The 15,090-nt window shown below is 35.3% G+C and overlaps 1 protein-coding gene across 1 annotated transcript in view; it reads left to right on the forward strand.

Annotated features, from left to right (window-relative positions):
• The window catches only part of DIAPH2 (diaphanous related formin 2), a 261,388-nt gene that overhangs the window by 147,190 nt on the left and 99,108 nt on the right, over window positions 1–15,090 (forward strand). Inside the window, exon 25 of the mRNA XM_072876616.1 lies at window positions 8,097–8,262. Coding sequence (XP_072732717.1) covers window positions 8,097–8,262 — 166 coding nt within the window. The remainder of the gene's footprint in view (window positions 1–8,096; window positions 8,263–15,090) is intronic.

Consider the following 15,090-nt stretch of genomic DNA (forward strand, 5'->3'; position numbering starts at 1 on the left):
CCAAACTGACCAAAGGGCTATTCCATACCATATGATGTCATGCCCAGTATATAAACTGGGGGAGTTGGCCGGGGGGTTGCGATCGCCGCTCGGGGACTGGCTGGGCGTCGGTCGGCGGGTGGTGAGCGGTTGTATAATTTTATTTTATTTTATTATTTTTTTTTTCCTTTCCCTTTTGTTTCCCTCCCTTGGGTTTTGTTCCTCTTTCTCTCTCATTGTATTCCTTCTCAGTATAATTCATTATTATTATTATTATTATTATTATTATTATTTTGTTCCAATTATTAAACTGTTCTTGTCTCAACCCACGAGTTTTCTTACTTTTGCTCTTCCGATTCTCTCCCCCATCCCACTGGGGGGGGAGTGAGAGAGCGGCTGTGTGGTGCTTAGTTGCCAGCTGGGGCTAAACCACGACAGTAGATAAGTGTACCTGTGGGGGGAAAAAATGTTTTGCTCTATGAACAGTGTATGGCAATAGATTAGCAAGCAGTCTACATACGGTTTTAATTTCAGGTGATCGTGTCAAGGGATTATATTATTTTCACGGATGAGTTTGAAGCATGGGTTTGGTTCTTTTTTGGAAAGTCAGACAATGAGTTGGCTTAAGTGGGGATAGGAAGCTAAATCAAACCCTGTGCAGCTAAACAAACTCATTTATTTGGTCCTTATACTTGCTTTAGCTGAATTATTAGTATCTTGTGAAATTCTGATGAAATTCTGATGATGATGAGAATCCATTTTATTGAACAAGTTTAAATAATAAAGACCATTTGATTTGTTGCAATAATGAACTATTCAGCAAGGTAATTTTAAAACTGGATGTTTATAGTTCATAGTGAGGATTCTGGCAAATGGTTTGTTCTTAGTGTTTCATGTTTTTCTTCAGCAGTTCTCATAGTCTGATTCAATTTTGGTGTGCTTGGAGTGGGAAAAGCTATATTTGAGTAAAGTGCAGTGTGTAAAGCTTATTTGTAAATTTGGGATTTTTTTAATGGAATGAAGTTGCATTATATATCCAGCTTAGAGGGGAAGAAATTATTTGAGATGTTATATAATGAAGTTGAAATTATGTATAAACAGAGTAACCAAAGCCTTGTTCATTTTGATTTCCCAGAATCACAGAATGGTTGAAGTTGGAAGGGACCTCTGGAGGTCGTCTTGTCCAACCCCCCTGCTTAAGTAGGGCCGTCCAGAGCAGGCTTACAGAACCATGTCCAGATGGCTTTTGAGTATCTCCAAAATTCCATAACCTCTCTGGACAACTTGTTCCAGTGCTCAGTCACCCATTTAAGCTCAGCTTGGCTGTTACTCAACACTTGATTCAGACTCAGAAATATAGAAGGCTAGATATGAATTAGGTTGTGAATTTTCATTAAAGTACCTTTAGGTATAAATGCAGACCCCTCTGTGGAAGCAGAGTCTTCTAATTGTTTTCTGATTTCTTGCCTGCTCTGCTGTACACTTAATTTCTTTTGTTGCTAATTTCTTACCGCTGAGGATGTCAAGTGCCACCTATGAGTAAGGTTAATTTGCAAGCAGATCTGGTGATACACACATTGATATTAGTAAAATGCAACATTTATGATGAGTGGTGTCACAAATGTTTTTTACTCTCACTCTTGTATGCTTTATCTAATACATCGTAAAGGCATACAAACAAAAATCAGCTGTTGTGTGATTATTTACATAATTCTTTCTGCCTAATTGGTTCTCCCCCAACCATGTCATTTCCAACAATTTTACTGTCAAGCTTTTTGAATAGGCAGTTTTTCAGCACGTTTATTAATTTTCCCACAGTGTCTGCAGTAACATGTTATGGATTGAGTTGACTGACAGTGAGTTAATGGAAGTAAAAATAACTTGTATTTCTTCAAAATAGAATAATGCACAGTAAAGATAATAGACTGGTTTTATACTGTTAAAATTTATATACTTTGTGTTGGATTAATAACGAAGTTGTAATCTTATCAAAGCATCAAGTTGTTCCAGATATATCTGTTGCTTTTAAAGAGTTGTAGTGTGTATGTGAATCTCCAGAATAGTAGGGTGGCATTATGATATGTGGCTGCATTCCCTCCTGCTTCAAGTACTGCTGACATTAATTCCATAGTTCAGCTCAGGACAGGAGAGAAACATTCAAACATATAATTTGTCATGGAAATTTTAATAAGCCAGTTTTAATTAAACTGTATTATCCGAGACACAGAACATCTGATGGAAATTGTCAATTTTCAGAACAGTAAATGAGTACTCAAGAGTTTGGAGGAGTTAACAGAATAATAAATTATTTCAAATTGTAAATTTAGTAAAGCATGAAAGAATACACGTTGACATTTATATTTTCAGTCTTGCAGTATTTAGGATTATGAAGGCTCAGAACTTCATCACTGCATAATGATATAGTTCATGGACATTTTGTACTCCTCAACGCAGATTTATCAATCTGCAACTTAAAGCTAACAAACAAAACACTGTGTATTTTTCAAAAACGCATTTTAGGAAAAAAGCTATTTACATTGGAAATAGTAAATGGATTACCAGTTTTCCTATTGTAAATTATAAATTATGATTGACTATGATTATCTAAAACCAGTGTGTCTCAAAACCTAACTGTGAAATCAAACAGTTAGAAATGCACCTAAAAAGACTGGTGTGGACAAATTTTAAGGAAATCATATGGAGATTTATAATGAAGCCATGTTTCTGGTTTTTTTTATTATGCTGTGCTGTCTTTTGAGAACAGTTTCTGCTGTAATGAGTATTAGGATCAGTGTGTATAGTAGAATAAGAAACCTTGATACATTCAGTTAAACTGAAATTAACTGAAAAATAAGTAGATCAGATATTTAAATAAATGAAGTTTAGGTGGCTTTGCTTTTCAGACTCCTAGAAAATTCCAGGCTGAATATTTTTTACCTCCTCATTATAGTGCTGATTTATATAATACACTAAATATATTGATTCTTTCCCTTTAGGTTGAGTGTATTTGTAAATGAGAACCTCTTCCATCTCTAGTCCCAGTGGGCCTTTATTTTCTTTTGTCCTTGTGTTTTTGCTCTCTATTAGGAGTTAAGGCATCTGTAGCATAATGCCAGCTGCCTCTTTCTTAAATGAATTTTTTTTTGTCAGCACAAACTTTTGAGAATCAAGCGTTACATGAAAAACCCTCCCAATGGAATGCTGCTTTCACCTGTTTTCAGCTTCCTGTAACCAGTAGCTGGAAGGACATGTCGAAAGAACTTCTATTCAGTCTTTGAAATGCTGTTGGAAAGTGTTAAGAAGTTTCTGGCAGGAATCTCGTTTTTGTTTGCGGTGCATTCTTTATTCTTCTGGAGGTATCAGACATCAACTCTGTGGTCTGTTTGTTTTATTGTTTCAGACCTGTGGTCAACATGCCTTAAATCCCATTTTTATAGGGACTGTATACCCTGGAGAGAGGCCTCCTTAACTGCTGGAACACCAGTTCATTCTTTATAATTATAGTTAAATTACCAATGTTCTTTCTACTGTGGCATATTTATTGTTGATGAATGCCAAGCTGTCAGTGTTAGCTTTCATTTTCTTTGTGAATGCTGACAGTGATAGGTCTTGCCTTTGGGCAAGTGAGTTTTTTGTGTGTTCAGGTACTTTATTAACTCTGTTATTCAAGTTATTGATATATTGATGTGAAATTCATAGCAGATGTTATGGTAGAAGTGATGACTTTCCCTCCAGCAGATCTGGGGTCTTTAACCTTGATTTCTCTGTTCTTTTGTTCTCATCTCTTTACATGGAAGAAACCAGGAGAAAGCATGGAAGTACCACGGTAGTGGTCCTAATATGGATGTTAAGAATTTAATTCTACTATTGATGGTAATTAGTGATTCTTTATCTCTGACATAATGTGGTAGCATAGTGTCATGGTAACATTTGTATCCATTGCTTGCTTAATTAAGTTAATTTAGGCATTGCACTGAAATGCCAGCAAACTGTAGTCATCTGGTCATATTTCAAAGTGTAAAAACTCATCGACTTACAGAAAAGATATTTTCAGTCACTACAGCTGGCTTTATACAACTGTACTAATATTTACTTGTATTTTGATAATGACACTACACTTAATATTTTCACTGCAGAAATCCTTATCCATCTGGGTATCTAAACGTTTTTTTCCCTTCCTGGTGATGGTCATTGTCAAGCAAACCACAGAACTGGATGGAAACTTAAGTTGGCAGCTGTAATGCAAACACAGAAACAAAATCCTTTTAAAGGAGAAAAAAGAAAAAAAAAAAAAAAGAAAAAAGAGAAAGAAAAAAGGTGTGGAAGTTTCCCAGCCTCTTTTTTAACAAGAAGAAGACAGGAACAAGTAGAATTAGTAGATAACTGAAATTTGGCAACAAAAGTTAATAAAGTAATAAGGATAATGCAATTTAATGGTCTGCATTTATCTGTATCTTTGTTTAGAAGACATGAAGTTTTTTTCTGTTATTTGTTTGCATTTTAATTTTCTTTAGAGTTCTTTAGTGACACGGGGCACAGAGAATTTTAGAGATTGCATGGTAAAGCTTATATTGTTAACATTTTGGTACCGGTTACTGAACAGTGATTTATTTATTAATCTCAGGGTGATGTGTTGAAATCAATGAAATAGGATAGCGCTCTTGGAAGACACCTGTAAATTTTAAACTGCAATAGCACTTCTTCAAAAAATCAAACTTGACACTTAGAAAATCTCAGAGTAATTTAGTGTAGTTGCCATCTGCAGTAGTATTAAAATGAATAAAGGAAATGGATTAATGGGCATAAACTTTCCTTTAGCTAGTAACCACTAAAATAAGGAGTTCAAAACTTCAGTAAGTGTTATAGGTACAAAGTTGCCTAGATGGTGATTAGATATGGTTCTGTTATTGTAGCAGTGGTGTATTTCCCAATCTTAATAAAGCAATAATCCTCCATATATTCAGATTTACAAACCCATTTTTCTTGGTTTATGTGGAACTTTGGGAGATGGGTGTGCTACTGGAGATGGAAAAATGTTTCCACATGGGTGTTTTTGGTGTTTTGTTTTGGTTTTTAATTTTTCATATAATCGTATTTACAGTAAAGTCTTGGCTTAGAATTTTATTTTCTACCTGATAGTTCTGTGATTGTTGTTTTGGTTCAGAATAGTAAGAATGAAACCTTGTTTACAGGTTTTAAATGAGCACTCATTAAAGCTTCAATCTATATTAATGAAAACTGTTGGAATTAAGTATTTCTGTCATGCAAAGTTTTGATAGCTTAGATTTTTCAATAATGCTTTGTCATGAAATGGTGTAGGCAAGTATGGCTTTGCTTCTCTGGCATGATTGTATTGACTAAGTCTTTGCAATGACTAGAAGTAGTATGTTTCAAGGTGATGTTTCAAGTTACTAATATTTTATAAATATGAAGATCTGTTCTGTCTTTGCTCATCGCATTAATCCGCGTTACCGACATTCTTTTGTCTTGCAAGCCATCTGTTAATGGTATTTCTTATTTGCAGGTTGGCACTTATTAGATAAAAAATAATAATGTTGAAATTACAGTATATGTTTCTACAGTGTTACTTTAAAATATGTTCTAGTTTCAATAGCAGTATTGGTTTTTTTTCTTTTTAGTGATTACCTTTGTTATTTCTCATGTTGAATGTGCAACCTGAATGGAGAATTTGACTCTGGGAGCTTTGTCTCAAAGAATTAATGTCAAATCTGGAGTGTTTGAAGGTTTTTTCTTTTTTGGTTTCAGACTTTTCAGTCACTTTTAGTATATTAATTTGGTTTTATATTATAAGAGGTTGTTTTTAAAGGAACCACAGATACAATTTGTATAATTACATACCTTCGTATTTCTTTTTCCTAGTATTTTTGGTGAGTTGTTCAACACAGTACTCTGCTGACTCTAAGGCAATTCATGTTTTTCTAAAATTTTTAGACTGTGCTCAATAATTCAGTAATGTGCCATTATTACCTATTTAATGTATTCTTGCCATTAAACTTTCATTTCTTTTTGTACAGTTAAATGTCATTGAAGACTGAACTATACCAAGTTTGTCTTGTATTAAGATGAGCAATTCAACAGTCCAAGCTTGAAATTCTAACCAAGCAGGTTAAACTTCATTTCAATAAACTGAAAATATAGGTGTTATTACTGTGTTTGCACTGGTATGAAACTATATCGGTAGATACTACTGTTTCAAAAATTTGATATTTATATATTAAGATCCATCACATTGTTGGTTTCTTCTTTTTGCCATTCTTAATGAACGTTGTAAGGTGACAAAAGAATACAACTTTCCTTTTATGCTACTGAGGCTTTAATGAAGAAGAGAGGATTACTTGGAAAATAAGTTTCTTAGGAGGAAAATTATAATTTTATATATATATACACACATACACACACACATATATATATACACACATTATATAAAGTTTTTGATCATAATTTTAAAAACCAGTTCTTAAATTGACTGCTTACATACCTCCCAACAGTTAGAGCAGGAAAATCCAAGTGAAATATTAGGCCTCTTTCCAATGAAATATAATTTTCAGCCTTGTTACTCTTGCATGTACTTGTGAAATGACAGCCTTTTAAGTACTCAGCAGTATTCAAACACTATGAAAATGTTATGAATAGAATATCCACCTGAATTTCCTTTCTTTATCCTGTGATTTGTTGACTATTTTCTGAAGAATCATTTTTGCGTTTAGTCTAATCTCAAAAATAAATGGTTTATACGATTTCTCTGTATGTCTCTCTCCCCTAATTAGTTTCCAGGTTGTTTGTTATTTTGCAGAGAGATAGGCATCTCAACGATATTGAGTAATTAGAAATGTGATACTAGGCAGAGTCTCAAATTAGTGTCTCAAGTATGGGGAAAGGTTGAAGCATGAGCTCTGCTGTATTAAGAATCAGAATCCACATGGAAGGGAGTCATTACAAATAAAAGCCACAGGGAGCCAGGCTGTATGATTTTTGTAGTTCAGGGAATAACTTGTGTCTTTTGTTCTTGGGTTTTGATATGTACAGCACAACACTTTCATCAGCTACAATTCAGTATCAGCAGAACTAGTTTAATCGTGTACTAGCTGGTTTTTTTAACAGTGATTTGGGACTTTGTATCTTTGTGGATATAAACAACCACCACAGAAGAAAACAGCAGACTGAAACTTACTTGCTTTGAGGCAAACTAATATTTCCCTTAGTAGCTTGCACCCTTCTTGTATTTGCAAATGAATAGTTCTAAAAAATTTTTTTTTCATATTGGGGGAAAAAAAGCCACATTTTTCTATTTAATAGGATTATGCCAAACTTTTAATGATGACTGCTGGGATGGAAGTCAATCTCGGTTTCTTTTCTAGACTTACATACGTCCTAATGGAAAAAAAGACTTCTGTTGTTCCATGGTGTTTTTCTTACTCATAATTTTTCAAAGCTGTTTGTCAGTTAACTGGGGCAGGTGGGTGGATATTCCATTTTTGTAAATTCTGTGAAATTACATAGTTGAGAGAGTGCTCCAGATAAGCATACCTAGTACAGGAAGCCTGAGGCATGAGCTGAGCTATGTGACTAGGCATTAAAGAATCCACAAAGAAGACACATCTGTAATAAAAGGCAAAGATAATTAGATGTCATACTATATAATTTTGTCATTGGTAGTTATGCACAATGCAAATTTTACAGATAAAATATATGCACATAATACAGGGGACATGACATCACTGGAGCAGAGTGGGGCAGTATAGTCAGATTCTCATGGCAAACTAATTCTCAGCATGTCTTTTCATAGAATGTATTTTACAAAATCATTTATTAGAAGAAAAATGTCCAAGATATTTGGAAATTTTATAGTCAGTAGTACAGTCTGTTAATGGCAAATCTTCACCGCTGGAAAGGGATCATTTAATGGAAAAGTGTGCCATCACCTAATGTTAATATGAACTTGCAGACATGTAAACATTAATACAGAAAAATGTCATATTTGAAAGCAGGACAGCACTATAAAATTTTCCAGCTCTAACCTTTGTACTGAGTTTTCTTTACTTTTTTTTACTGTTAGATTGGATTACATTTGAATCATTTTCCTTAACAAAACCTTACAGCTTTGCTGAGAGTGCCCGAGAACAATATGAAAAATTGTCCAACATGCACAACAACATGACGAAATTGTATGAAAATTTGGGAGAATACTTTACCTTTGATCCCAAAGCAATAAGCATAGAAGAATTCTTTGGCGATCTGAGCAACTTCAGAACTCTATTTTTGGTGAGTAATGTCTGCAAAACATTATATATATTCTTATTTCTTCTTTCTCCCAACTTTAATTCTTTCCTCTTCTCTCTCTTTCTCATGTTAGTTAACTTTATGTTTTGTTCTATGGCAGGAAATTGGATGAATGTTTCCAGAATTATTTAGATTTTGGTCACTGATAGCTGTCATTCTCCAGTTTGTAAATTGCAAACTCAATGTGATTGAGACATATGGATAATTAGAAAATATTTTTCCTCTTTTAAAAACCTTGCCTGTTGGTTGGCACACAACAAACAGGCGTGATACTGAAAAACATGTTAAAATCAAGACCTGAATGGACGTGTCTACATTTATCTGGCTGATGCCTTAATGATGCTGTGATGCTGAGGCTGAGACTTTCAAGATGACCTCTGTATTGCTGACAGAACTCATGGAGTTCACTTAAATGCTTATATTACTATTTCCAGTCATCCAGTGTGGTTGATGTCAGGGTATGGCTTTTTTAGGAAGGAGTTTAAGAATTTCATTTTAAACAGCTAAGTTTTTTAATGGGTTTAATCTCATCTTTCCTAGTGGCTGTCTGGAAGCCATAATTAGCTGCACCATAAGAAGTGTACAGGGAAACAGATGCCTAGAATGTCACACTGTGTCTCCAGAGAATATTAACATGACTTGGAAATACCACTGTTTACCATACAGCTGTGGTTCACTGATCTGTCTGTTGCCAGTAGCTGGCTTAATTTATCATGTAATCATAAGGACTTTCCGTTTCAGTGTGATGGAGGAATAACTACTTTAAAACATAATTTTCATACCAAGTTTACTTTATTAGAAAACTTTTACTACAATATATTTACCTATTCATTTTAAATTCACTGAAATTATTCTTTTTTTTCCATAAGCAAATCACCAATTCTTTTATAATTAGCGAGTATGCCAACACATCTGCATGAAGACATGTCAAGAACAGGAATAGTTGTCATGAGATATTTCAGTGCATTTACTTTTTCATAAATCCAAGACTTACATTTTCAAATATGGATATCTGAATTTGGAAATCTACTCTATTGTAACTACTTGAAACAGACTTCAGACTAGCAATGTCCAAATATTGTGATGAAAGTCTGGCCTCAAGTATGTATTTAAACTCCTATGAAGGCGATAGGAGCTAGAGGGCAAATGTTTTCTAGAAGGCGTATTGAAATGAAAATACTTCCAATTGCTTACCTTTATTTTCCTTTCTTTTGACTTCCTAAAGATCTGGCTGATGGCCTGTTGCTCTTCAACGGTTATAATTGAATTCCAGGGAGAATATTTATAAGAGATTCATGTATTGCTATGGAGTGGCTGAGTAATACCGGGGGGGAAGTGATATTTCAGGTTTTCAGTGGGTAAATGTGAAAAATTGCAATAACACAAAGTGCAATAACTCTTCTAATAACAAAGCTGGAATATTTTCGTGGCCTTTCCAAATGAACCAAAAGCAGAAAAACTACTATGTGTATATCACAGTTCCAGGAACAGATGAAATTGTCATTGTTTCAGGTTCAGAATGAGTTTCTGTAAGAGTGAAGTGTTGAATTCAGGGGTGAGGGTGTTACTGAATCATATATAAATATCTTTATTTTGCAGCAAAAAGCTGTACTTAAGACTTTAAAAATGATAGTGATGATAATTTGACTATTGACTTTTCTCAGTGTCGTGAACTTTGGACGATATGATGTATTAGTGATACATGTCTTCATTTTATGATTTCAGTAACACTTGTTCTTTTCAGTGTTTTTGTGTGGGTGTAACTGATAGGGTGTTGCTAATTATTTTGATAAGGAGATGAAATACAATCTAGCTGACTACATTTTGTCCATGTTTACTGATTGCTAGTTGAGAGAGGAATTCTGTGAGATTTATCTGTATATCTTCGTACAGAGGGCAAATCTCTGAGTTTCAAGGTATAATAGTTTTATATTTTCTACATTAACATTGTATTCTATAGAAATAAATGGTTATTCTGTCCTTTAGCCTTTAATATAATGGCTATATCATGTATGATTATAATAGTTAATGCTTTACCTATGTCCATTATTTTGATAACTTAAAGGGGCAAATGAATAAAAATCTTGGATTAAAAGCACTGGTTATGAAGGAATCACCTCAAGACTTGTGGTGCCAAAATTTCAAACGTATGGACGTGCAGTGCATCTTCTGGTGATCTAGGTTCCACTACCTGCAAAGACAGAATCTGAGTTGTTTTTATTTTTATACTTTCTATACAAGATCAACACTATGTTGCTGGCTATCCATGACTAAATTCATGGAATTACATTGGTTGGACTTCCAGAGATTATGTAGTTTAACTTTCTGCTCAAAGCAAGATCAAGTTAGAGCAAATTGCACAGGGCCTTTTTCAACCTCTCTGGATGCATTTTTCCAGTGTTTGATCGCACTTGTGGTGGGAAAATAAATAACTGAATAAAATTTCCCACGTTCCAACTTTTGTCCATTACCTCTTGTTCTATCACTGTGCACCTCTGAGAAAAGTCTAGTTCTGTCTTCTCTACACCCTCCCATTACGTCATAGACAGCAATTAGGTCTTTGCAGAGCCTTCTCTTCTTACAGCTGGACAAACTCATTTCTCTCATCTTCTGCTTGTCATGTGCTTCAGCCTCCTCACCGTCTTGGTATCGTCTGCTGGACTCACTCCAGCATGTCTGTATCTGTCTTATACTGGAGAGCCCAACCTGGACACAGAACTCCAGATGTGGTTTTGGAAGTACCAGTAAAGTAGAAGAATCACTTCCTTTAACCTGCTTATTACAGTTTTACGTAGCACAGTGTGCATTCAGCCTTCTCTGCTGCAAGGCCACAATGCTGCCTCAGATTGAGCCAGTTCCCAAAAGGACCTTCGTTTTTCTGCAAAAGAGCTTTCTAGGATTGCATTTACATTTTATGTTAGTGGCATTTAGGGCTAAGTAGAAGCCTTGTAATGCAAGCCTATACTATACAAAAAATGGTAGAGGTTGGCCAGGGGAAGGGTTGCTTTTTTTTTGTGTCGTTTCCCCCCCCCCCTTTTTTTTTTAAACTTGGCTCAATTTCACAAAAAGTATTTGTGAGAATAGCCTGTCTAGTTTTAGGTTTCAGTGCATCTCTGATGCCTGTACTTAAGAAGCGATTCTTATTTGGCCTGAATTGTCATTGTCCTTCCCCCCCCCCCCGAATATTTTCTAATTTACCTCATTTGAATGAGGTCCTGTTTTAGGAACATTTAGTGAAATACTTTATTCAAGTGCTTCCCAATCTAGGTTGTTCAGGTGGCATATTTAGTCACAGAAGAATTTTAATTTGAATTGAGAATAAATTTTTCTTCAGTATGAACTCACTTCATTTGTACTTATAACAAAGCTCCAGATACACAATTCTCGCTGTTTTAGGAAGCTGTCAGAGATTTGGGCAGTTCTAACTTTATTTTTAAGCACTGAAATAGCTATAGCAATCAGAGTAGCAAAGGTATTGAGACTGCTTGTGCAAACTACTGTTTATTATTATTTACACATAAACCTCTGGCTAATGCTATATACACGTGTATGCATCTTACTTCTGCAAATACTTCTCTATGGATATGGAACAGTGGTGTAAATTGTATAAACTACCCTAGTCATTTATACTGAGAAACATTATCTGGGTTTTATTTGCCAGAATCTCCTTTACTTTGCTCTTTATATGTGATTCCACAAATACCTGTGTTCTTCTGAATAACTAGACAGTAGTCAAAGCAGACAGCAGACTTGCTTTGATTTTATTATTATTGTTGTTATTATTTAATAGGAGGGGAAGAGGCTGTTGTGAAAAGGTTTGGCACAGTTAAAACTCCCTCTGTAGCTGAACCCTTTTCTTCTGCTAGATTTGATCTTGAGCAAGTAGGTTTTGTATATTTTCAGCAGATTGTAATTACTCCGCCTTTTTCAAATGTAATCTGTCTTTTGTATTTCATTTATATACTAAATCAGTTTTAATGGACTTTGCTTCTTTTTAAAATTTTGATACAAGGAGTAGCTATGGACAAATCAAGAGTAAGGCCTCCTCCTCATAGGCACTGTAGTCGTGAACTAGTGGTCACTTGTTACTGAGGATCACAATAACCTGACACATACATTCTTATACTCCTTGGTATGAGATTGTTATGTTCTGATAACATCTCATCGAAACCATTCATCTTGTGGTGTAAATACACTCAAGAAATTAATGCATTGCAAGACATTAATGTCTCATTACCTAATTGACATAAAGTGCCTTCTGTGTTAAGGGGAAATCATTATAGATACAAACTTCTGTTACTTCTCTGGGCAAAAGTCACAGTCCACTAGATGTTTCAGGGACTGGGGGCCTTTCTGCCTTTGGAGTTTCTACAAACCTATGTATGGTCAGTTCCTCTTAGGATATTCATAAGATATTTATGTTTTACCTAATAATAATGAACTGCAATAAAATGCTTTTCTAGGGTGCAAAATTATCCCAAAGACTAAGTCTCTGTAAATTACTCTAGTTTATCAAAACAGTACTGTCAAGTTCTGTATTCTGGTTTGGAATATTAAAATAGCAATCCAAATAGAAAACACAGACCACAAATAGTCTTTCTGAATTTATAGAAAACAGGACTAAATTCTTGCATTGCTTTATAATTTTAGAAAGTGGACAAAATAATTTGCTAGGATACTGTTCTAATGCTTCATGTTGGTTTAAATAGTTAATTATATCCATCTGATGTTATGGTCTTTAAAATTCTTATCTGCCCTTTTATGTTCTAAGCCTCTTTTTAAAAAAAAAATTATTAAATAAGGAAATGAACTCAGACCATACGTATGATGCATACTAATTTAAATGGTAATGCTTCAATATAAAAACTAATAAGAGAATAAAAAATAATAAAAAGAAAGATAAATATAAAATTTTATTTTATATACAAAATAAAATAAAAAATTTACAAAACAAAAAAGAAATCCAAGGCTTACGTAGCTTAAGGAGACACTTTCTTTTCCTTAGCATCATTTGTGCTTCACTCAATTCACTTGTTCAGATATATATGGTACTAGTAGTAGTAATTGTAATTAGGTCTTTTGAGAATTTCTTGACTTATTTTATCCACTAGAGCAGCATCTTGTAGACTTTAGTGGCATAAAGATTCTTGTTTAGGGATTTAATTTTTTCCAGACACTTGAGGAAGGCCTAGAGCAAGCATTAAAAGTTCACAGTACAGTAATTTTTTTTTTTTCTATAAGGAAAAAATTACTAAAAAGAATCAAGATTTTTCTGCAACATTTTGATGCTTGTGAGAAGTTTTCCAAAAGGAAAAAGACACTGAAACTCATTTAATCTATGGAATTTACTGTAAAAATGTCATAACTACTGATAAGAATTCAGGAGCAATCAGAAAAGACAGGATATACAGCATCTCCAGATGTTCCCTAGAGCATGCTTATTTATTAAATTTGTCCAGTTCAGACTATTGTAATGCCTGCATACTTTCTCTAAGTGGTCCCCTTAACTTTTTTTAGTATTTTGGTAAATGACTGAAGTATAATTCCAGATACTTTTGAAATATTGATGACTTGTTTCTTCCTGTTTGTTGTTCTCCTGTGTTATTGCTAATTCCTGTCTATTGATAAAGCTTGTTTCTTTTGCTACTAGCAATTTAAACTTAGAAGTTCAGAAGTTACTCAGATTGCTGCTTCTGTTTTTGTTGCTAACATTTCTGGTGTGAACATTTATGACAACAAGATAAACCATAGAATCATAAGGTAATTTAAGTTGGAGGGGGATGCTAAGAGGGTGTTGTCATTTAACCCCAGCTGGCAACTGAGCACCACCCAGCCGCTCACTCACTCCCCCCCATGGGATGGGGGAGAGAATCAGAAGAGTAAAAGTGAGAAAACTCGTGGGTTGAGATAAAGACAGTTTAACAGGGAAAGCAAAAGCCACGCACACAAGCAAAGCAAAGCAAGGAATTCATTCACTGCTTCCCATGGGCAGGCAGGTGTTCAGCCATCTCCAGGAAAGCAGGGCTCCATCATGTGTAACAGTTACTTGGGAAGACAAACACCATCACTCTGAACATCCCCCCTTCCTTCTTCTTCCCCAGCTTTCTATGCTGAGCATGACGCCATATGGTCTGGAATAGCCCTTTGGTCAGTCGGGGTCAGCTGTCCCGGCCGTGTCCCCTCCCAGCTCCTGGTGCCCCCCAGCCCACTCGCTGGTGGGGTGGGGTGAGAGGCAGAAAAGGCCTTGGCTGTGTGTCAGCACTGCTCAGCAGGAACGAAAACACCCCTGGGTGATCAGCACTGTTTCTAGCACAAACCCAAAACACGGCCCCATACTAGCTGCTATGAAGAAAATTAACTCTATCCCAGCCAAAACTAGCACAGTGGGTCATTTGCGTTTGACATCCTGCTCAAAGCAGGGCTAGTGTAGAAGTTAGTTCAAGTTGCATGGGACCTTGTCCAACTGGAATGAAGATTCCATGACTGTGGGAGACTGTATTGAAGGCTTTGTTAAAGCCAAAGTAAACACCATCCATTGCATTCCCCTCATCTACAGAGCCAATCATCCTACTAGAGAAGGCAATCAGGTTAGTTAGGCACAATTTACCCATTTATCCAGTGTGGCTGTTTGCAGTCACCTTCTTGTCCTTTCTGTACCTGCAAATGGCTTCCAGAAGGAATTGCTCTGTGATCTTCCTGAAAACAGAAGCGATGGCTGACTAGTGTGTAGTTCACCAAGCTTTCCTCACTCTTTTGAAGATGAGCGTAGTATTTGCCTTTTCCAGGCATTGGAGATGTCCCTTGAGTCCC

Source organism: Ciconia boyciana, chromosome 12 (genome assembly GCF_034638445.1).
Source record: "Ciconia boyciana chromosome 12, ASM3463844v1, whole genome shotgun sequence".
Taxonomy (NCBI): Eukaryota; Metazoa; Chordata; class Aves; order Ciconiiformes; family Ciconiidae; genus Ciconia; species Ciconia boyciana.